General features: G+C 41.5%; 1 protein-coding gene, 1 long non-coding RNA gene and 1 other non-coding gene across 6 annotated transcripts in view; 1 reads left to right on the forward strand and 2 right to left on the reverse strand.

Moving 5' to 3' along the window:
• The window catches only part of EPB41L4A (erythrocyte membrane protein band 4.1 like 4A), a 255,882-nt gene extending 244,040 nt beyond the window's left edge, over positions 1 to 11,842 (forward strand). For 2 of the 4 annotated variants that reach the window (XM_030869874.2, XM_060296121.2), the window contains 5 exons: positions 4,378 to 4,425; positions 5,016 to 5,084; positions 5,676 to 5,786; positions 6,424 to 6,505; positions 10,612 to 11,841. In XM_030869874.2, coding sequence (XP_030725734.1) covers positions 4,378 to 4,425; positions 5,016 to 5,084; positions 5,676 to 5,786; positions 6,424 to 6,505; positions 10,612 to 10,740 — 439 coding nt within the window. In that variant the 3' untranslated portion in view covers positions 10,741 to 11,841. Of the gene's footprint in view, positions 1 to 4,377; positions 4,426 to 5,015; positions 5,085 to 5,675; positions 5,787 to 6,423; positions 6,510 to 10,611 lie in introns of those variants that run through there. The other 2 variants (XM_060296120.2, XR_009563443.1) reach the window with 2 other exon arrangements.
• Positions 11,843 to 13,227: 1,385 nt separating this feature from the next.
• On the reverse strand, positions 13,228 to 14,829 carry LOC132597004 (uncharacterized). The gene is made up of 3 exons (XR_009563285.1): positions 14,593 to 14,829; positions 13,759 to 13,834; positions 13,228 to 13,387 (listed from the first exon to the last, which is right to left on the reverse strand). It is a non-coding gene; the product is annotated as an uncharacterized lncRNA (long non-coding RNA).
• LOC115860311 (small nucleolar RNA SNORA13) lies at positions 13,922 to 14,056 on the reverse strand. The gene has a single exon (XR_004042416.1). It is a non-coding gene; the product is annotated as a small nucleolar RNA SNORA13 (small nucleolar RNA).
• Positions 14,830 to 22,780: the final 7,951 nt, after the last annotated feature.

A 22,780-nucleotide genomic window follows, 5' to 3' on the forward strand; every position in this document is an offset into this window, starting at 1 on the left:
AAACACAGAACAGAAGTCTGGGCCTTAGATAAAGATTTAGCGTGAAGTCCCTGGAAGTGACTCCTGAGCGATATTCAGCAGCTAGGTTTCTGTGCTCTGTGACTTTCTAATCTAATTGGCTTTCTAATCTTTCTTTAATTCTGAGAGGGGGAGAGGGAAGGAGGGGAAGATTAAGACATCTAATCATATCTATTCTGAGATATATGTTAAGTGCTTTGAATTCTTTAAATAAAGATGTTTTGTAAACTTAGTTTTCTTAGTAACACATTTTCAGCTCTAAATTTCCTTCTATGGCAGTGGTCAGTATAAGATCACAAAAATAATAAGTCAAATGCTGTCATACTTATTATTTTATTTTCAGTATAATACACAAAATGTAGTATATTATCTACTATACTATAATATATAGCATATGTTATATACTGTACTATATAATATATGGCATATATTATATATACACTATATATAATATATGCCATATATTATATATACACTATATATATATAATATATGCCATATATTATAGTGTAATATTTTCTAGGTAATATAATTAGAGTATTTGGAGGATGCAGAAGAAGACTATAAGGAAGAAGAAAAATTATTTCTAAATGATGTCTCATCAAAGAAATTTCTCTGAAAGGTGAATATTAATTTGAGTTATTGGTATAAGGTGTGTATGAGGGATACTTTTGAAAGATATTGGACTAATACTGGACTGCATGTATATTTTATATATACATTGTACCTATGGACAGCTCATGGTTTTATTTCCTTAGGAATTTATTTGGAGAGTTCAAGTAAAACACCTACATAATTAAGCCTTTTAATTAAGAAAAATGGCTGTTAAAATTCCACAGCTTCCTGAATCCACAAAATGATGTTGAGCTGCACCTAATGAAATCATCCTAAATTACTGATGAAATTTGTGCAGTTGTCAGCATAAAAATGATATAGTTCTCATTAGCATGTAGCCTGTGTTTACATTTATTAAATCACAGGTAGTCTAGCAGTTGGAGATTAGCGTTTTTTTTTTTTTTTTTTTAATAGCCTTGGGACTTTTCCTTGTCTTAAAGCTGTTTGAAACTGCTGGCATTTCAGAACTCAGTTTGGTTAAATATATGACTATTATGTTGCTGTAGAATTTAAACATATAGACTAAATTCCTGAATTTTTTAAGACCAATATTTATGGCTAGAAGGACTGATCTTCTTTAAAGGTAACATTTCTGCTAATTTTTCTGAGATGGGAATGAAAGGCATTTCTTGTGGAATTGCAGCATTAATAACTTTTTAAAAAAAATTGACGTATAGTTGATTTACAATGTTGTGTTAGTTTCAGGTGTACAGCAAAGTGATTCAGTTGTACATATGCTTTTTCAGATTCTTTTCCCTTATAGGTTATTACAAGATGTTGAATATAGTTTCCTGTGCTGTACAGTAGGTCCTTGTTTATCTTTTTTACATATAGTAGTATGTATATGTTAATCTCAAACTCTTAATTTATCCCTCCCCCCCCATAGTAGCTTTTTAAAACACGAAAATACCTTTTTTTTTCTTTTCTGATAATTAACGTAAGAAATTCTCTTGGCTAAAAGAAGAACATCAGAGCTTCCCTGGTGGTGCAGTGGTTGAGAGTCCGCCTGCCGATGCAGGGGACACGGGTCCGGGAGGATCCCACATGCCGCGGAGTGGCTGGGCCCGTAAGCCATGGCTGCTGGGCCTGCATGTCCGGAGCCTGTGCTCCGCAACGGGAGAGGCCACAGCAGTGAGAGGCCCGCATACCGCAAAAAAAAAAAAAAAAAAAAAAAGTCAGACACGATAGGGAAGTATAAATAAGAAAATAAAAAATTACTTGCAATTCCAACACTCAGAAATATCTATTGTTATCAGTTTTTTGTATGTTGCTCATATTCATCATCTTTCACCACCACTAGGCCTGGTGTGGTGGCCTTGGGGGGCGTGTCCTCCTTGCCCCTCATTGCTTTTTCTCATTCTCCTCCCCTCCTCCCTCAAAGCACTTAGCTTTGAGTCTCATGCCATCAGATTATTCCTTCATTCTTTTAAGATTTAGTTCCTGCCTCAGTGTCATTCTCTCCAACACTATTCAGTAGCCACATACTGGATCTTTACAATAACTTGGCCCCTTTGTTCCTTCATGAAACCTTAGCTGTTTTACTGCCTCATCATACCTTTGACCAGTGGTTTCAAATCTGGGGCAGTTTTCCCCCCCAGGGGACATTTGGCAATGTCCAGCATCATTTTTGGTCGTCCCACTGGGAAGATGTTACTACATCTAGGGGTCAAGGCTGTGGGTGCTACTAATCATCCTACAGTGCACAGGACAGCCCTCGGCAACTAAGAATTATCTGACCCAAAATGTCAGCAGTGCTGAGGTTGAGACACCCTGCTCTAACTTGAAGATAGCCTCACTACTGCACCTTCCTGAAATAAGAATGATTCCCAGCAGAGTAGCTTCCTAACCTAGATATTATATAATACTATGGATTATTGGGTGACTTCCTGTAAGAATCAGATGCGGATGTATAATTACAATGGAACCATCTCTCTCTGGGAACAGAATAATAGCTTAGTGCTTTTAATATTAGCACCTTCTCTGGAAGTATCATTGAATGTATTGTCTATTGTCTAGTGAATCAGACCAGCCAAATGTAGGAAAGGCAGATCCCATATAGGAAATCCTTCCAAAGAAGCATTTAAGTTTTTTAAGCATACAATTTTATTCTTTATAACGAACTCTACCTTTAACAATACCATTTTTTATATGTCTGAGACCAAGGCTTCATCTCCTCCCCCTTACCTTCTTTAAAAAAAAAATTTTTTTTTAAATTAATTAATTTATATTTGGCTGTGTTGGGTCTTCGTTGCTGCGCGTGGCTTTCTCTGGTTGCAGCGAGTGGGGGTTACACTTTGTTGTGGTGCGCGGGCTTCTCATTGCAGTGGCTTCTCGTTGCGGAGCACGGACTCTTGGTGCACAGGCTTCAGTAGTTGTGGCGCGCGGGCTTCAGTGGTTGTGGCTCGCGGGCTCTAGAGCACAGGCTTAGTAGTTGTGGCGCACGGGCTTAGTTGCTCTGCAGCATGTGGGATCTTCCCGGACTGGGGCTCGAACCCGTGTCCCCTGCATTGGCAGGTGGATTCTTAACCACTGCGCCACCAGGGAAGTCCTCCTTCCCCTTATCTTCTGTGTTTGACTCCTTTTGAGTTGATTAAAAGGTCTTTACAGATTTTTTTTTTTCTCCACAAAGGAAAAACCACTTAGTCAATTCAATTGCTAGAAAGTAACTTATTGTATTCTGTGAGCTCAGAAAGCCCTACCAGAATGCTTCAGTAATGCCCTTATTAACTGAGAAAAACGAAAGCAATGATAATATCATACGCTGAAAGTAATATTGAGCCCAGAAATGCTGATACAGATTATGAATGTAAAATTCCACAGGACAGAATATCAGTGGCTTTGTTTAGCTCCAGGCATTTTAATTGTTAGGGTTTGGGTCTTTTCTTGGGGCCTTTATTAGACCTTGGTTCTCTTGAAAGGACTGATGAAAGCTTATTTTCTCACTAGGAAAAAAAAATCATTCTGTGGCAACAGTTGCTGTGATCATAGATTTCCAGTTCTCATTGCTATTATGGGGAGTGTGAACACCTGAATGCTGGCTTTGAATTTCTCATTCTAGGAAATTAAAAGTAGTGGTACGGTTTCCATTCAAGTAGTTCTTGGAGCAGAAGAGATCTGTGGGCTCTGTATATAGGATGGAGAAGGGCATGTGGGGGGTGGCAGCACAGGCCACAGATAGGTTCCAGCTTTGTGGGCCCACGCCGTGGCCCGGAAATGCAACGTCAGACGCAACAAGAAAGGACAGTGGGTCAGTGGCGCACAGTCTGCCAATCTGGCTGTCCCACCATTTTCTTTGCCCTTGCGGGGCTGCAACGTAATCACAGATCACGTTGGGACTCGTTCATATTAATAGAATCAGGATGAATTCTTTTGCCTTTTCTTAGAAGTAATTAGCAGGACCAGAAACAGAAGCCTCAAATCATTCTTCATTGTAAAACCACCACTGGAGGGTGTGTAGATTTGCCCCTGTAGTTCTAAGCTCTTTCATTAAATGAAGCCCTGGTTATGGCTGATTTTTATGTGATTTTTTTTTTTTAGTGGGCTAGCAGATAAATTGTCTGGTATCTTTGTACTAACCATCCCACATTAGCCCTCCCTGTCCAGTCTTTCCTTGTCTGGTGTCAGCGGGCAAATAAGAACTTCACAGTCTGGAAACTGTTAATGTTGTAGCTCTTCTAAAGTTAGAGATTAGATTGTTAGATGAAGCATATTTGCAGAGATGAGTGTTGTTTTTACTATTTATAGGAGAAGTCCCGATATTCAAGCAAAAGAAGAGTTATGGAAGCATATTCAGTGAGTACTGTTTTTAAAACCCATGTGGTTTGAAGGCATTTACAAGGAAGACCACTGACACCAAGAGGCAGCCTCGGGCTGAAGCCCGTCAGGTGGCCTTCACTGCCGTCATTCTGTGGAGCCTGGCACTCAGTGGTGGTGCCTTACCACACCAGCAGACCTCTGCAGGCAGCCCTGACATCTCCTCTCCTGAGGCCAGTTAGCCTCGCCTGTAAATGAACCTCAGACAGGCCAATATTGTATAAATAAATATCAAGGAAAAGAAATTTGTAAGAAAAAAAGACACCTGCTACAGGGGAGAGAAGCAGATCTTTTGTAGGGAAATGGAGGTGGCTGCAGAGTCATCTACATTCTGGATACAGAAAAGCTGGAAGAAGGTAGAAGAGCTCTAGAAAAGGTTTTCCTCCCATTTTCTTCCTGAAATACATCCTAGTTTTAAAATCTTCGTTCCTGGCTTATACTCTATTAGTTTTATTAACACCGTGTTTTGCAACAAGATTAGAAAGGGGGAAACTCACCTGCCAATTGTGAAAGGTGTTAGTATTTATACCAGTATCAAAACGTTAATTCTTATGCTCATTCCCTTCTAGAAAGGAACTTGTGGATCCATCTGGACTGTCAGAAGAACAATTAAAAGAGATTCCATACACTAAAATAGAGTATGTCTTTGAAAATCTTTTTTAAAAAGTTTTATTAATATTTGTAAATGAGTAATCCATTCTTACTCTTCAGTGGTGTTCCATTCAGTGCTTTGTCTTTACATTTTAACTAAAATTAAAAATAACTATAGAGGAAGAAGTAGAAAAGAGGGTATTAAAGCTAATTATTCATTCCGTACTGCAATCACTCTCTCTCTTATTAACTGCCTGTTTGTAGGTGGTCCACTTATACTGGGATTTTTTACACTAAATAAGGATCCTGGCTGGCTGAATCCATGGAGGGATTCAGTCATGGAGGGCAGACTATATGGGGATTTTCGACTTCGCTCAGGGTTGGTATCCCTAACCCAGTATTGATCAAGGGTCAACTGTACTATAAAGTTTTATTTTCATGTATGATGGAGGCAGTTTTCTTTTGTTAACTTGTGAGATTGAAGCCACTTAGGCTTTCCAAGCTTAGAGGAATCAAGTTCTTTTTAAAACTCTCAAAGTTATTATTGCTTTGCAGTTTCAATATTAAGGAAAACCTCCAAATTATCCTGTTCTGACTTCTGCTGTGTTTGTCTCCACGGTTTTTGATGTCTTGTTTAGGACTCAAGGTGACCCAGTCCGCATCCGGCATTCTCATTCACCTCGAAGTTACCGCCAGTATCGCAGGTCCCAGTGTTCAGATGGAGAGCGATCCGTTCTCTCAGAAGTGAAGTAAGTAGGCAAGTGTGAGTACATCATCACCCTCACGGCTCCAGAACAGCACAGTACAATAGAACTTTCTGTAGTGATGGAAGTATTCTATGTCTGTGGCTATGGGGTGTTTGAAATGTGGCTAGTGTGACCTAGAAACTAAAAATCTAATATTATTAATTTTCATTAATTTAAACTTAAGCAGCCATGTGTGGCTAGTGGCTGCCGTACTGGATAGCACAGACCTAGACTATACTTAGGCTGAATTATGGCCCTTCCAGGCTATGCACTGAAGCTTTCAGAAGAAAGAGAAAATGCATGAGCTGTTCTATTTTGAATAATAAATGCATCCGTATTTGAGAGAAGTTGGCATAAGAGTTTCTTTTGGAACTGATGGCATTTTGTCTTCTTTTACCACAGCAAATGTTATATATTACAGTAGTTTGTTTCTTTGTGTTATTTAGTTTCTCTTTCGAGGAAAGTGGCCATATCTCAGCTTGACATGATAGGTACTATATGTTAAATGAATGTGTTAATGAAATAACTATGCATCCATTTGTAAAAGTACTGTAGTCATGGAAATTCATGTACTTGGTATTGCTGGATTGTGATTCTAGGTACTGCCTCAGTCATTAATTCTAAAACTGACTCTCTGCAGTTCAAAAACGGATCTTGTACCTCCACTTCCTGTGACCCGATCTTCAGATGCTCAGGGTTCTGGTGGCTCCACAGTTCATCAAGTAGGTAATAATCAAGTTTTAAGAAGGTGTTGTACTGATGACAAGATTCTGTGTTTAAAAAAAACATGTACAAAACATGGAAGGAGAAGGAAGGAAGGGTGTGTGTTCAAGACAAGGCACAACCTGGGAAGAGTTACATTAGCGGTGAGAGCTAGAGGTAGTGTAAGGTCTAAAATGATCTGAGGCTTGGGGCAAAGCCAATGATAACAAAGATCGTAAGATTGTTTGGAGCCAGAATAAAGAAACAATGGGCTTCACTAATTTTAAAAAGTATGTCTAGATTATTTTTTGAGCCAGAGAAACAGGGATAAAGTGGTAGACTCAGAGGGGGCCCATGTTCGATCGTTAACTGATGGCAGACAGAGAATTACTCAAGTCCTATTTTATTTCTGTCTTCTTCATCAAAGAGAATTACTTTTCTTCTGGAAATGTTTAGAAAATGTGGTCAAAACGGAATTCAAGGACATGGCAAAGCATCTAGCTGCCTTAACAAAATCAATGTAACACTCAGCTGAATTAGATAGCTGTTATCAGGGGAGCACTGTAGCAGACATTTCAGCAAGGTGTTTGACATCATCTCTCATTGTATTTTTTTTTAATGCGATAGAAAAACATGGAGGCTGTGTAAGGTTGTTGGATGGATTTACATCTGTTTAAATCATTACTCCAGAGACAAACTTGATGTTTACAATGGATCAGTATCAGCCTGTTGTTTGCAGTGGATTGTTTGGATTGTGGATCCCTTTGAAAGGCAATTATAGCTACTGTCTCTTCCCCATAAAAATGCACGTAAGCACATATTTAATGCACATAAGCATATAATTCAGGAAGTTCATGGACAACCTAAGAACCCTGACTCCAGCATATCCGTCATATACTGCCCTGTGCTTATCTTGACTCATTTTTGTCAGTGACTTGAGCAAGGACAGAAAAAGCCTGTGCTAATTTAGGTTAGGTTCCCTAGGAAGAGATTCTGCAATGGAGGTTTGCATGGAGGAGGTATACTGGAAAGTGCTCTTAGGAGATAGGTAAGAGTTGAACTGAGTGGTATAGTCCCAATAAAGGCATCAGATGATCCCATGGGGAGCTCTGGAGTTGAGATGGCTCTTCTGATTCATCCCACTTGGAGACAAGGGGGCTGGGCCTTAAACACTCACCATGTAGCAAGTGACTGGGTAAAGGGTGCCCCTGGGAGGGGGCATGACCTTGAACAAGGTGGCTCTCTTTAGCGCAGGGCTGTTCCTGGGGAGGGGCTCAGTTTTGGTTTTTTTTAATATTTATTTATTTATTTTTGGCTGCATTGGGTCTTTGTTGCTGTGCGCGAGCTTTCTCTAGTTGCGGTAAGCAGGGGCTACTCTTCATTGCAGTGTGCGGGCTTCTCACTGCCGTGGTTTCTCTTGTTGTGGAGCATGGGCTCTAGGCACATGGGCTTCAGTAGTTGTGGCTCGTGGCCTCTAGAGTGCAGGCTCAGAGGTTGTGGCACATGGGCTTAGTTGCTCCGTGGCATGTGGCATCTTCCCGGACCAGGGCTTGAACCCGTGTCCCCTGCATTGGCAGGTGGATTCTTAACCACTGCGCCACCAGGGAAGTCCCAGGGGCTCAGCTTTGAGCTGTATGGCAGCCAACACTCCAAGCTGCTGGGGAATGAATGCCTCAGTCTGGAATGGAGATCTGAGTGGTTAACCACAACTTCCACTAAAGTCTGTGTAATTTTTGATTAGATAAATCTGGGAGAGCTAATAGTTTATCCAAACAATTTGTTTCAAGTCAATAGCACTTTAAAAAAATTACATTCATGATTAGTTGAGGCTTCACATTCAAACAGGACCTGCATTGGTGTCTCCTTGTCTCCACACACCACTTGTGTGACTCTGAACATTGTTTAACTTCTAAGACTAAATTTCTTTGCAATGTAAATAATAACCTACCTCTTAAAGTTGCTGGGAAGATTAATAAGCACTGTTAACTTTTCAAAGCTCTTTTTTTTGGGTCTTAAATTTAAGTTGGCTTCAATACAAATGGGAATTTCATGTATTTTTGCTTTTCCAACTACTCTAGACTCTCTAATCACCATCATTTAGGAATCTCAAAAAACTTAAATTATACACATGAAATGTTGAAAGAATAGCCGTCACTGTGCTGCATACAAGAACAACTCACATGCACCTTTTAATCAGTGGCACTGATTCTAAGCTTGTCTCTGGGAACCTTTGATTTTGAATTCAACAGCTATCTAATGAGCACATCTAAGGAGTGACAAGGCACTCACTGGGACAGTCAGCAAACTACAGCCCAAGGGCTAAAGTTAGTCTGCAGCCTGTTTCTGTACAGTCCAGGAGCTAATAATTGTTTTTATGTTTTTAAAGGGTTGCTTGTGGGGAGGGAAAAAGAATATGCAATAGAGACAGAAGGTAGTCTATAATCTGGCCCTTTGCAGAAAATGTTTGCTGACTCCTGGCCTTGACACATAATACATAAAAGTAAACAGGTAAAACAATTTAAAAAACAACAACTAGGTAAGTATTATGAAGAAACAAAGGTCTGAGTTAGAAAACGAACATATGACCTCACTTTAGAAAGATAGGGCAAAGACGGTCTCAGAAAGTGACCTGTAAAGCTGAAACTCACAGGTAGAGAAGGAGCCAGCCATGTGAGTATTTGTGAAAGGCTGATGGAAGCAGAAGAAAGAGCTGAGGCTGGAAAGGGCCGGGGTGTTTGAGGTCTGAGCAGAGTAAAGGGGAAGGAGGGTGGATAATGCAGGGCCTTAGATGCCATGGTAAAGAGTTTGTTTGCATTTTATTGAGTGCCAAAAGGAAACAACTGATCTGGTTGCCATGTGGAGAAAGGATGCAAATGATATGGGGAAGTGGGAAAGCTGCATTTCCTAAGTTCCAGAATGATGCCAGATTTCTGCTAGTGGCCTGGCCTGCCTATACCTCACCTTACTTTTTCATGCAGAAGCCTGGTAAAAGTGGGGTGGATTAGAGACTTTGATTCATTTTCCTTATTCCTTTAAGGTGTGCAGGCAGAAGACATAGGTTCAACCCTCAACAAACTTAAAAGGTAGTGATTCTTCTGATATATTAGCTCTCTATTCCCCTGCCCTGACTTACTCATGCTCTGGTGTCCTCCTCCCTCTCCCGTTACCTAGAAACCTGTCCCAAACAGATAACGTCGGACGATCCAAAATTAGCTTGATTTGTACTCCTCATGCTTAGCAGAATTGTTGCTCCATCGGTGCCTCTCTGAATATGAGTAAATCAAATCAAGCCAGCTGTAGGAACAGATGAAAGACAGCCGCTTAGAGGGTAGTTTATTTTTAGCCCAAATGAATCTCAAAATAATAAATTCTGGAGTGTAGCTCATTATGTATGGGCAGGTACTTGTGCAGAAGGAAATAACGCTTGTTAGCCAGATCTACTGACAGCTTGGGCCATCTCTAAAAGGAGCTAAGAGCAGGTCTGTTAAGCAGAAGAGGGAGCTGTGGAGGCACTTTGGTGTCATCCTCAGGGCCTCCACCTGTGGCTGTGGGAGGACATGACCCACTTCCAGAAGCCCTGGGTGTGGTGCTCAGGCTCTGGCAGCTCCACTCCCATTTCTCCAGGATGGGGCCACCGCAGCTACCAGGGAGCTCTAGCCCCAAGTGATGCGGGTCCCCAGGGCATTGTGTTGTACAGGTTTCTTTCAGTGACTACTGAAAATACAATCAGGGAAAAGTAAAAATTACCCCCAGCTCCCCATGCTCTTCATCTCTCTGCCCCTCCTTGGAAAAGCAGGAGGCCTGAGAGCCTGGGTTAGCAGCAACTACCATGGAAATAACACTTCATTGGGGGAATGGGTTGAGATTTATGCCTGATTTTCATGAGTAAGATTTGTTATGCATGTAACTGTCAGAGTAACTTTTTTAAGATTTAAACATAATCTTCATGTTGTTTATCATAACTATTTAAATAAAGGGAATATTTGAACAGCTTTTGACATTACATACCTTTCCTAAATACAACGTGATGTCTTAAATCTTAGTATTTGTGTTAATAAAATTGATTTGGCTGTAGTTTCTTCTCTGAATCTTACTTTCTGTATTTTTCAAATGCATTCTTTTCTAGAGAAGAAACGGGTCTAAAGATAGCCTGATTGAAGAAAAATCTCAGACGTCTACAAGCAATCTGGCTGGAAAACACACAGCAAAAACAATAAAAACTACCCAAGCTTCACGCCTCAAGATAGAGACTTAATCCCAGTGAAGGGCTAGGGATGGGGGGGTGGGAAGGGTGTGTGTGCCACCTTTACTTTGAAACTGTGAATTATAATTATTCAAGTATCTTGGACCTGCAGAAGTGTTTCTTCAGAAGAAAATAATGGAGTCTGTTGCATCTTTTAAAGGTTTAACTACAGTATATTTGTGCCTAAGGGCCTTTTTATTTGGTAACTGGAAAGACAGTATTTTAAAACTTATTCACTTGATGCCACGTTTTCCTTCCTGGAAACTCCCAAGTTATCTTGTGTCTGCCACAACCAACACCAGATGCTTCGGTTCAAAGTTCTGGAATCCTGGACTGCAGCTGGCTCGCTGTGCAGTAGTACACCAAGTGGGATGAAAAGGTCCTTCCCAACTCTGGGTGGATCTGCCTGCGCACAAATGCATGACTGAAGCATCGCTTTCACACTGCAGATATTTTTATTCACATGTTGTTTGTAATACCGTATTTTGTGGCATTAAGTTCCAACGATTATTTGCAAATGTTAAAAAAAAGTTTGTTAAGTGCTGCTTTTAATTTCTAGTGTCCTTGTCTTGTGCTTTCAGAAAAAAAAGGCTATGTGTGGATTTCAGTTGACCTCAGCTTATAAATTCATGACCCTCTACCTGAAATGGTCCCTTCCAGTCTGCCTGGCTAATTCTCCCCAAATACTATTTCAGACGTTTCCTCTCTGCAGATGATTGCAGTCTACAGGAAAAACAGGAATACTCATGCAGGACATCTTTCATCTTCTCCTTACCCAACAGACAAGCCTCGCCATGGCTGCCTAGTCCTAGTCCTTCCCTTTCTCCTGTTCCCTCCACCTGTCCTCTCAAGCCCATCTCCTTCAGCCTTCTCATCCCTGCTCTCTCCAGTACTAATATATTCAGCCGCTTCCTCTCAGCTAGACTACCATCTAAAAAAAGTAAGCGAACCAAATTTCACACCAACAAATTCTTCTCCAGCTACCACTTTTTTCTCCCATTCCAAGTTTCTTAAAAGGATAGGGGCTTCCCTGGTGGCGCAGTGGTTGAGAGTCCACCTGCCTGGGCCCGTGAGCCGTTGCCGCTGAGCTTGCGTGCCCGGAGCCTGTGCTCTGCAACGGGAGAGGCCACAACAGTGAGAGGCCCGCATACCACAAAAAAAAAAAAAAAAAAAAAAAAGGATTATCTGTCCACTAAAGTGGACCTCAAAAATCACCTTCATGTCACCAAATCCAAGTTAACTTTTAGGCTACCTTACAATATTTTGTTTCTTTCATGCATTTCCCATTTCTACCATTTTGACTATCCTTTGCAGCTCACGCTGTTCTACCTCTCCAGTTGAGTATCTCAAATCTAGGCCCTCTTCCACTACCCCAGTGGATCTCATTTATTCCCAGTTTATTTCTATAGCTTAGACTAAAAACCAGTGTAGTACCAAGGGGTCACTTAGATTTCTAAGGCAATTCAAATAGAGCTAGTTGAAAATGCTGCTCCCCAGCTGGATTTGCAAATGTACAAGACTACACACCTAGCAGTCATTATGGACACATCCTTTATTACTAACTCCTATCTGCTATAAACTCTCTCTCTTCCTCAACTTTACCACCACCCTGGTCCAAGGTGGTCATCTCTCGCATAGACAGTGGTAGTAGCCTCCAGTTGGCCCATCAGCACCCCTTTTCTTGCAAATGTGCATTTCCATCATGGATTTTCCCTTTATACAGAGCCTTAAGTGGTCTGGCCTCTTACCTGTTCAGCCTCATTTTGTAACACCCAGAGCTCCCATAATGGCCACCTTCAAGCCTCATTAAGCACTCAACTCTTACCTAAATGATGACACTTAGAGGGAAAGAAGCTACAATAGTCAGAAATCTGGACTTATGGTCATACCCATTTTTTTTGTTCAAGGCCTCTGTACATGGCACGGGGTCAGCTTTGCCTTGCATAAATACTTACCTACCCTTAGTCCTAACTGCCTTCTCAGGTTTCCCTGACTGGGTCAAATCCTATCATACATGGAATTTGTCTCACGAAATTTTCAATTCTGATGACATTTCCTCCATTTAAACAAAGGTAAGCTTCCAAAGGGAGGAACTGTGTTTGTGCACCATTGTGTTCCCAGCTCCTAGTTCAGTGCTTTCAATAAATATTTTGAATGCCCGAATACACTATTTGTTCTTTCCTGCAAAGTGAAGGCAGATTTGCTTTTAGCTTGAAAAAAAAAATGCAGTAACATACAGCACACCTGTGACCTAGAAACCAAATAGTCTAATTCACTTCATCACGCAAGAGGCACTACAAGAAAGCACGTGTTTCTCCTTGGAGCCTAGCATAAGCCTATATTTCATGAGGCTATCAGTGATCGCTATCACTGAATGTTAATCTTAACAGCTGAGATTTAACATAATTTTGAAGTTGCTGGGAGAGGGAGGTACCCTCCCTATGATCCTTCAGTAAAAAAATGCTATTTTCTGGCAGTTAATCACTTAGCACACAAACCTCCAAGAAGCACATTAAATTATTTTATTTATAGCCCCACTGTTTTAGATGTACATTTATAGACTATCCAAAAGCAGTATTTTTTTTAGCAATCCTGGAAATTGTAAATACTCTAAGCAACTCCCGAAGATCAAGTTGTCAAGTTCCTCACCGAGGACATCCTAAAAAGAAAAATAAGGCACTCAATTTGACATTTACACGCACCACATCTTAAAAACTTTCAGTACATGCTTCTTCGCTGGATTAAGTTATGCACTTCTGGACTTTAAATGTCAACATAAAACATGCCTGAGATCTGGCAAGTGGTTTTTTACAATTCACATAAAATCATGTAAAGATTTCATGACAAACTGGGAAGAAGCTATCCCATTTGCAGTTAACTATTTGTTTACAGATGCGGCAGTACTAACACTAGTGAACCCTTAATAACTAATTAATACCCACTAGAGAAGGCCCCCCAATCTAGAAAGATAAAATTCACATCACAAATAACTGCTGTATGACAACTTCTAATTCAAAACTATCACCCTACCTTAGGTCATCTTTGTGCTCCCAGATAGTAAGTAGTCAGCTAGCAGCAGTCTATGCTTCAAGCGTCCATCTTTCACCTGAACAAAAATTAAAACCTATTAAGAGAAACATAACACTTAACGTTGGCAGAATCAAAACCACATGTGTACATAATATAGGAGTATAACTGTTACTTGTGCAGCTCCTACACCAAAGATGTCAAATACTAGGGCAGGAAAAGGCTGCACAAGTGTTTGATTTACGCCTTTTTTGACACCTCATCCACTAGTTTCCAAAAGTGAACGGGCAACACAAAGGCGGCAAGAAAACCGCGTAAGGAATGCTGTGCGGCACAAAGCTGCGGTCCCCAAAACAGCTGGCTGAGATGAACTGTTGTGTTGATGACCTGGGAGAAGAACTAAGCCCAGCTCAACAGTTTCCTTTACGACTCAACATCCGACTAGGTAACGAACACCAAATTAACGTCTTTCAAATGGCTGAAACCTTAAAATTTCCAGGCAACTGATCTGTTCTGCAGGAACATGAAAACTCGCCTGCAGAGCTGGTGATGGTCATTCGATTTCCGCCAAGTTCTGCACCAGGACACAGTTATCAAGAACTAAATCTGAAATGGCACTTCTGCGATGACCTGATTTCCCACCGTGACAAGGTAGGCATACGTGCCGTTATACGGTGAGGCCTTTCCCTGTCACACGCAAAAAACCCCCGCGTCTATTAAAAATTCCCTGACATACAGTCGATGACCAATCGACCCCAAAGCCCTCACCCCCCTCGCCGCATCTCCCGGCATGGGAACACAGACCCGGGGCCGCTTCTGGGCTTTCTGAGGTCTCACCGACAACGTGGCGGAGGCCAGACCAGGCCGCTGTCCTACACGCGTTCAGGAACCGGGAGCCTCGGACCCGGCCCGGCCGCGGCGCCAGCCTCACTAGGCTCAGGGCGGCCGCGCGCTCCTGCCCTGCGCCCCAGCCGTCGGAGGCCAAGCGGCCACAGGCCCGGGACCGTCCGAACCTCCACCGCCATACAGGCTGAAAGAGAGGTGAGGTTAGAAAGAACGTGCGGCTTTCCCACAATGCTTTTCTATGACTGGAAGGACCCACTGCTCGAGGCGCGCGGGGAGGACGGACTGTACCATCGGCCGCCGCGTCCCGGCGAGACGCCGCCGTGCGGCCGGAGGGCGAAGTGCCCATTGATGGGCCGAGGGGCGGGGCTGCCCGGGGAAAAGAGTTCTGAGGAGCGCGAGTTCGCTGAGCGCGGGGGCGTCGGGCGGGAAGCTTTTTCCGCGCGGGAGGCGCGTTTTTCCAGTGTGGATACCCAACCACCCCTCCACCCGGTGTCAAGAGCACACCGTCAGCGCTGAGCTGCGGGTGTAGCCCAAAAGACTTGAGACCTCGTGTTCTGGGAGAGGACAGACAGAGCTCACCGTCTCCAGCTGAGGAAGAGTAAGGTCATTAATTCCAGAAATATTTATTGAGTACTTACTGTGCTTCACGCTGTTCTAAATGCCTGAGAATCCGATATGAATGAGGCAGAGTTCCTGTCTTACGTTCTAGTTGGGTGAGAAAGACACTATAAACAGGTAACGTGGACACTGTTAAGTCCAGATAGTGTAAGGGCCAAGGAAACAAAGGAGGGGAAAATGTGATAGAGCCGTGCTGTCCGGTAGGAATCTCGTGTGAGCCACGAATGTCATTTTAAAATTTTAGAAATGCCACATTAAAAAGGAACAAGTTAAATTAAGAGGAACTCAACATGTTCTAAGTATAACCATTTCAACATGTGGTCACTATAAAATTATTAGTGATATACCTTACATTCTTATATGCCTACTAGGTTTTGAAAATCCAGTGTGTATTTTATTTTACTTTTTTAAGATTTATTTATTTATTTATGGCTGTGTTGGGTCTTCGTTACTGTGCGAGGGCTTTTCTCTAGTTGCGGCGAGCGGGGGGCCACTCTTCATCGCGGTGCGCGGGCCTCTCACTGTCGCGGCCTCTCTTGTTGCGGAGCACAGGCTCCAGACGCGCAGGCTCAGTAGTTGTGGCTCACGGGCCTAGTTGCTTCGCGGCATGTGGGATCTTCCCAGACCAGGGCTCGAACCCGTGTCCCCTGCATTGGCAGGCAGATTCTCATCCACTGCGCCACCAGGGAAGCCCTCAGTGTGTATTTTATGCTTCCAGTACATTTCAGTTCAGACTAGTCACCTTTCAGGTGCTCAGAAGCTAGACCTTGGCCAGCGTGACTGGAGCCGCGTGTGGAGCGCAAGGCGGCGTCCGAGGCAGCGGAAGAGACAGGCAAGAGCGAATCATGTAGGGCTTTGTACCTGGGGTAAGGAGTTGGGATTTTATGCTGGAAGTTTAGAATTGATTATTACCACCGAAAGAAAGCAGAGGTAGTTAATTACTTTCTTGCTGATAACCATAACTCCTTGAAGGGATAAAGACTGCGGTGATTAGGACTGTGTGTTAGCACCTGGGTCTCCTGGCACCTGTGAGTCCTATAGAGACTCACCCAGAGAGACCACATCCCAGCACCTTGCTTTGTTTCTTTGAAGCTTATTGCAGAAAGAAAGAGAGGGAGGGAGGGGAAGAAAGGGAGGGAGGGAGGAAGGAAGGAAGGAAGGTAAAGAAAAAGAAAGAGGGAGGGAGGAAAGAGACAGAGAGGGAGGGAGGAAAGAAAGGAAAAAAAGAGAGAGAGAAAGAGGAAATAAAGGAAAGGAAGGAAGAAGAAAAGAAAAAGAAAATTCAAGCCCATAGCCCAGTGATCATCACCCAAGGACTGGCCTCAATGATAACATCACTGTTGGGACAATAGGGACAGTGACCATACAGAAGTAAATGTGTATGATAATAAGCAGGTAGATAACTCTAAGTCCTTCATCAGGAATTCTCTGTAACATCTGGGGAGAGAAAGGTTGGGGAAGGGGAATGACACCTCAAAGAGTGTCATTTGAATACACTGAAGGGTACCGTTTGAGGATTATAACAAACTTCAGTCTTGCCTTCTTGCTAGGGAAAGTCAGGGAGAGGAAATTTCCTTGGGCTTGAGCAGCCAGCAGACCTAGGTTTCGATCCAGCTCTTTGACGCTTGTGCTTTTGGGTATATGACCACCTCTGTAAGCCCAGGTTCCTATTTTACATGATAATACCTTTACCTATGTACCACATAGGTTAGTTTAAAGAATTAAGGAAGGTTTGTTGAATTATCTCACACTGTATTGTACATAGTGACACCCAATTAATGACTCTCACGAGCTAGACTCTCCTTGTTGACTGCCACCCCAGGTATGGAAACTTCTTGGGTTGAGTTCTTAAGGAAGGGGGAACTATGCTGCCGTTTTTCTTTGAATGGCTTGACATTTTGTTCCCACCCCATTCTTTCCTATCTGCCCCTTGTAACTCGTCCCTAAACTCTGGATGGTTCAAGAACAGATAGAGGGGAGGCATTTGTTTCAATTATTGGATAATGTTGGTGTTAGGAAATTAATTCTAAATTCTTCATCTTCCTGTCTGCTTTGACCTCACGTAGCCTGGGAAGGAAAATTCAGTAATTCAGCCAACACAAGCAGAAAGGACGTGAGAAAAGGGGGATATTTTCTACCCTGTTGGAGCAGAGGCGTTATGGAAAGATGTACAAACGACATACAGTGTTAGTGCAAGCATGGAACAGACCCGGTTTCCTTGTTCTGTATGGTAGGCAGACTAATGGTCCCTCAAAGGTGTCCACACCCTAACCCCCAGAACCTGTGAATGTGTTCCATTACATAGTAAAAAAGGGGCTTTGCAGATATGATTAACGTGAGGGACCATGAGATGAGGAGATAAAAAACGAAGAGGAAAAGTGGGGAGTCAGAGATGTGTCAGAAGAGAAGGCAGGAATGGAACTCAAACTCCCATTGTTAGCTGTGAAGATGGAGGGGGAAGATCCTTGAAGCCAAAGAATACAGACAGCCTCTAGAAGCTGGGAATGGCCCTCAGCTGACAGACAGCAAGGAAACAGAAACTTCATTTCTGCAGCTGCATGGAACTGAATTCTGCCAACCACCTGAATGTACGTGGAAGCAGATTCTCCCCTGGAGTCTCCAGAAAAGAACACAGCCCTACTGATGCCTTGATTTTAGCCCAGTGAGACTCGTGACAGAATTCCAACCTACAGAGCTGTGATAATAAATTTGTGTTGTTTTAAGCTGGTAAATTTGTGTTAATTTGTTATGGCAGCAAGAAAATAATGCACCCTGTAAGGGGTGGAGAGTGAGAAGTGGGCTGTTTTTCTTACCCCACTCCTTGTGCCATTCCAGTTTCTCATCAGGAGCATAAGTAAGCTTTTGCATATAAGCGGTGCACATTTCATTTTAAAGTGCTTAATCCATATGGGGTTGACATTCTGTTTATGTTGAGTGTTAGGGATCTGATTTAATATGCAATAGATATTAAATAATTTGAATACTTTTTATAATTTAGAAGCATTTGTAGATTTTCTTTGGATTTTCCCTTTAAACAATCATATCATCTGTGGAAGCTTTCTTTCTACTTATACTTTGTGATCATGCACACGTGTGTGTGTGTGAATGCTGAGACTAAGACATCTAGGGCAATGTTGAATAGAGTGATAATAGACATCCTTGTCTTGTTCACGGCTTTAAAGGAATGCTCTTAAAGTTTCAGCATGTATGTATGACGTGTATAACATTTTAATGCATTTCTTGTTTATTGGGTTAGGGAAGTGCCCTATTTTTAGTTTGCTAGTAGTTTTTTTTTTTTAATCATGAGTGAATGTTGAATTTTATTAAATGTTTTTTTCCTGCCTCTATTGAGATGAACATAGGGTTTTTTCCTGCAATGTGTTTATGAGGTGAATTGCATTAATACATTTTCTAAGGTTGAACCAATCTTACATTTCTGGAAGAAACCAAACTTGTCATTTCAAAAAATATTCTGTTTAGAATTTATGTTTACGGACAAGAGGGGACTGTGATTATCTTTCTCATACTGTCTTTGATAGTTTTGATATTAGAATTATACAGATATCTACTTAATATTAGTAATTTGTTTATGAAAATCAGATGTTCTATGCAAAAATATTAATTGAGAGCCTATTGCCCTCTGTTTTAAATGGTAAAATTATAATGAGTTACTTGTTAACCCAAACCAATTTCCTAAAATGTAACTAAAATATAGTAAACAAACCTCAATTAAATAACAAACTATAACATTAGGCTGTAAATGTCTATAACTTTGCTTCCTGATCACCAAACAATATAGTTGTTAACAAATAGTTGCTTTGTCAGCAGTAACATATTCTCTTTCATTGTTACTGCTTTTCTGCTTGGTTTGCTTCTTTTTCATTAATCTTTAACATTTCCTCAGCTTTTTTGGTTCTTATAATACAAAACTAGGGGAAAAAAGGGTAATATGAAATATGAAAGGCACTATGGAAATGTGACAGAGAATGATTCACACTGAGGATGATACTTTAGTGCTTCTTTTATCACTACTGGCATCTATGTGAATATCCCCTTCATTGATATTCAGTGTGTTTTTTGATTTCCTGACACATGATGCTGAGAACATATTGCCAGTTGTGTTTGTAATGTAACTCAGGGCATTTCCCACACCTTTGTTGTTGTTGTTGTTTTTGTTGTTGTTACTGGTAAAAATGTATTGAGTTTTGGGTCCTAAATATATTATTTCCTATATACGCTGTTGAAATGTTGTTTTGAATGATACATATGTTATATGATGTTGGAGTATTAAATACAAGAGTTAATTTATTGGGAAAACATTAATCAGGGAAATGTTCTGAGGAGTATGCCTATACTAGCTTTATAAAATTAGTTGGAGAACTTTTCCTCTTCTCTGAAAAATTTAATGTCAGAATTAAAAAACAAACCTCGCTTTTAGAACTTTCTCGATCTAGTATTTTCTTTGTAGGAAGATTTTAAACTACTGAATTAATTTCTTTAATGGTTGTAGAAGCATTCAGGTTTTTTCTTTAGGCAGTTTTGGTAAGTTATCCTTCTGAGGAATGTATCCATTGTGCCGTTTTATCCATTGTGTGTTTTGAAATTTGTTGGTCCAGGAAGCACAGAGAGTCCCAAACAAGATCAGCCTAAAGAGGATCACACCAAGACACATTTTAATTAGAATGGAAAAAAGTGGGCTCCCCTGGTGGCGCAGTGGTTGAGAGTCCGCCTGTCGATACAGGGGATGCGGGTTCGTGCCCCGGTCTGGGAAGATCCCACGTGCCGCGGAGCGGCTGGGCCCGTGAGCCATGGCCGCTGAGCCTGTGCGTCCGGAGGCTGTGCTCCGCAACGGGAGAGGCCACAGCAGTGAGAGGCTTGCGTACCGCAAAAAAAAAAAAAAAAAAAAGGAAAGTTAAAGAGAGGATATTAAAAGTAGCAATGGAAAAGCAACAAGTTTCCTAGAAGGGAACTCACCTAGGGCTACCAGCTGACTTTTCAGCAGAAACTCTGCAGGCTAGAAGGGAGTGGCACGATATATTTAAAGTGATGAAAGGGAAAAGCCTACAACTAAGAGTACTCTACCCAGCAGAGCTTACATTCAGATTTGATGGGGACATGAAAAGTTTTATGGACAAGCAAAAGCTAAAAGTGTTCAGCACCACCAAACCAGCTTTATAAGCAATGATGAAGGGACTTCTCTAACGGAAAAACAAAAGGCCACTACTAGAAATGTGAAAATTACAATAGGAAAAAGCTCACTGGTAAAGGCAAATATACAGTAAACATAGTTAATCAACTCTGTTGATTACAAAGCAGTAGGAAAGTTAAAGTACAAGTAGTAAAATCATCTATATCTACAGTGAGTAGTTAAGGGATATACAAAACAAAAAGTTGTAAGATATCATGTCAAAAACATTAATTGTAGGGGGAAGGGAGCAAAAAATGCAGTCAGCCCCTTGATGTGTGTTAGATTAGAAGCCTACCCCTCAGGTCAGAGCTATCAAAGTATGCAAATAGGCCTCTTTTCTGGAAAGACTGGGCAGGTTTCAGTCTGCTGGTTCTGTGCTGGGCCTGGGGGGTTAGCCATTGTGAGTCTGTGGGAGCCCTTTATGAACTATCTTTTAGATCCCTATGGCCTTGTAGGTCTTACGGATGCAAGCCCCACTGGTCTTGCGGGCACCTGTCTCTCAGGTGGAGGTCTTAAAAGTTGGGGCACCAGATTGGGGGTGTCTAAGTCCCTCACTCCTTAGGAAGAAGCTGGGAGTAGTGAGTTCCCTCCCAGTTGGGCGTTGCTGCACCAGGGGTGGGGTTTATGGCGAGATTGTTTCTCAGCTTCTCCTACTTATCTTGATGTGGGTTTTTTCTCATTTGCCCATTGAGTAGGAGTCAGGTAGTTTCTGGATTTCCTTCAGAGGGAGTTGTTTCGTATGTAGCTGTTGATTCCATGTGTCTGTGGCAGGATGAGCTTAGGAGCCTCTTGCATTGCTATCTTGAGCCAGATCCTATACTGAGTTTCTAATGTCAGTTATTAGAAATTATTTTTCTAGCATTTCTCTTTGGTTCTTTTTCAAAGATGTAGGTTACTTGTGATATCTTTTGTTCCTTTGTTAGGTACCCCCTTTTATTTCTCAAAAAGTATATTCGAGATTTATATTTAAATATAAACACACTCATTTAGATATTCTCAAGGTCAAAAATTGGCATTGTCTTAACTGTTTCCACTCACTGTCACATGTTGTTTTCTTATAGGTTTATGTTTTGTTTTTAAACTGTAAGCATATGTTCTTTGGAAACTAAGTTGTGATAATCATTTGGGTGTGTTCCTCTAGAAAAGATTTATGTATGGTGTTGCTAGGCATTTGGGGCACTTGATACCCTGGGAGCACTGTCAGACTGTCTCATCCATTCCACGAAGAATAGGCTGTGCTCTCTCCTGCATGAGGGAGGGCTGGTGTTAGTCACTTTCAAGGGAAACGTTTCCCCCATTTTGTCCTTCTTAATAATAAGTGGGTTAATTATCTCCACTATTTCTCTCTGTAGGGTGATTCACTCCCACCCCCGCACCGTACCTAATTCACTTACTGGGGGTGTTACCTTTCAGGGGTCACAACTTTATGCACAGGTCATTAGTTCTACTTTCCACTTGTTCAGGCCTGATGTCCTAACTCCCAACTGGCCCTATGACGCCTAAGCCGCAAGCCACCAGGGATAGGTAGGTAGATGTCCCAGGCAAATGCCAGCTCCAGAACTTACTTTGGGTTCATGCTATCTCTTATGTGTGGCCCCTGAGGACTTCCCTTATTTTTCAACCAACTCAGCCATGCATTTAGAAAGATATTTTAAAATATTTTATCCAGCATTTTAAATTAATCTGAATTAGGGGATTTCTCTGCATGCCTCCTGCCACATTGCAGGCACAAAACCCAGTTTGAGTTTCTTCATCAATTTGTTCCTTGAAAAGCGGTCCAGCTTAAGAGCGTTGGAAGGCTTATCACTAAGCCTGTTTTTCTACTAACAAGCTATCTGTAAAGGTAATAATTCTTCCCTAAATAATTTATAATTTAGAACAATTCTCACAGAGTCTCTTTATTAAAGTAACTTGGTTGAATTGTTTGGGAACTTCACAAAATTATTCTGAAGTTCATTTGGAATAAGAAACTGATGAGAATAGCCAGAAAAATTTAGAAAAAGTAGAGTAATGGTGGAGGACTAACTCCTTACTTAACACTAAATGTTAAACAAATATTCTAAACTTAAATATTAAAACATTCTCAACTTTATAAGGTAATTAACTCAGCGTGGTATTGACACAGGCACTCACTGTCAATGGAATGGAAGATATAACTGATAACAGTTCGTGCTGTATGTTACATCTTAATGTGTCTTAAAGCAAGCATCACAAATCAGCAGAGAAGGAAGGGCTTTGACCCACACCTGTCACTGGCAAGAGGGATTTGTCATTTTGGAAAAAATAAGAATATTACTTGATATAAATCAAAATAAGGCCTGTGTAGTTTAAGGAATTAAATGGAACAAAAAATCAACTAATAGAAAGGCTAAG

This window comes from Globicephala melas, chromosome 3 (assembly GCF_963455315.2).
Source record: "Globicephala melas chromosome 3, mGloMel1.2, whole genome shotgun sequence".
NCBI classification, from domain to species: Eukaryota; Metazoa; Chordata; class Mammalia; order Artiodactyla; family Delphinidae; genus Globicephala; species Globicephala melas.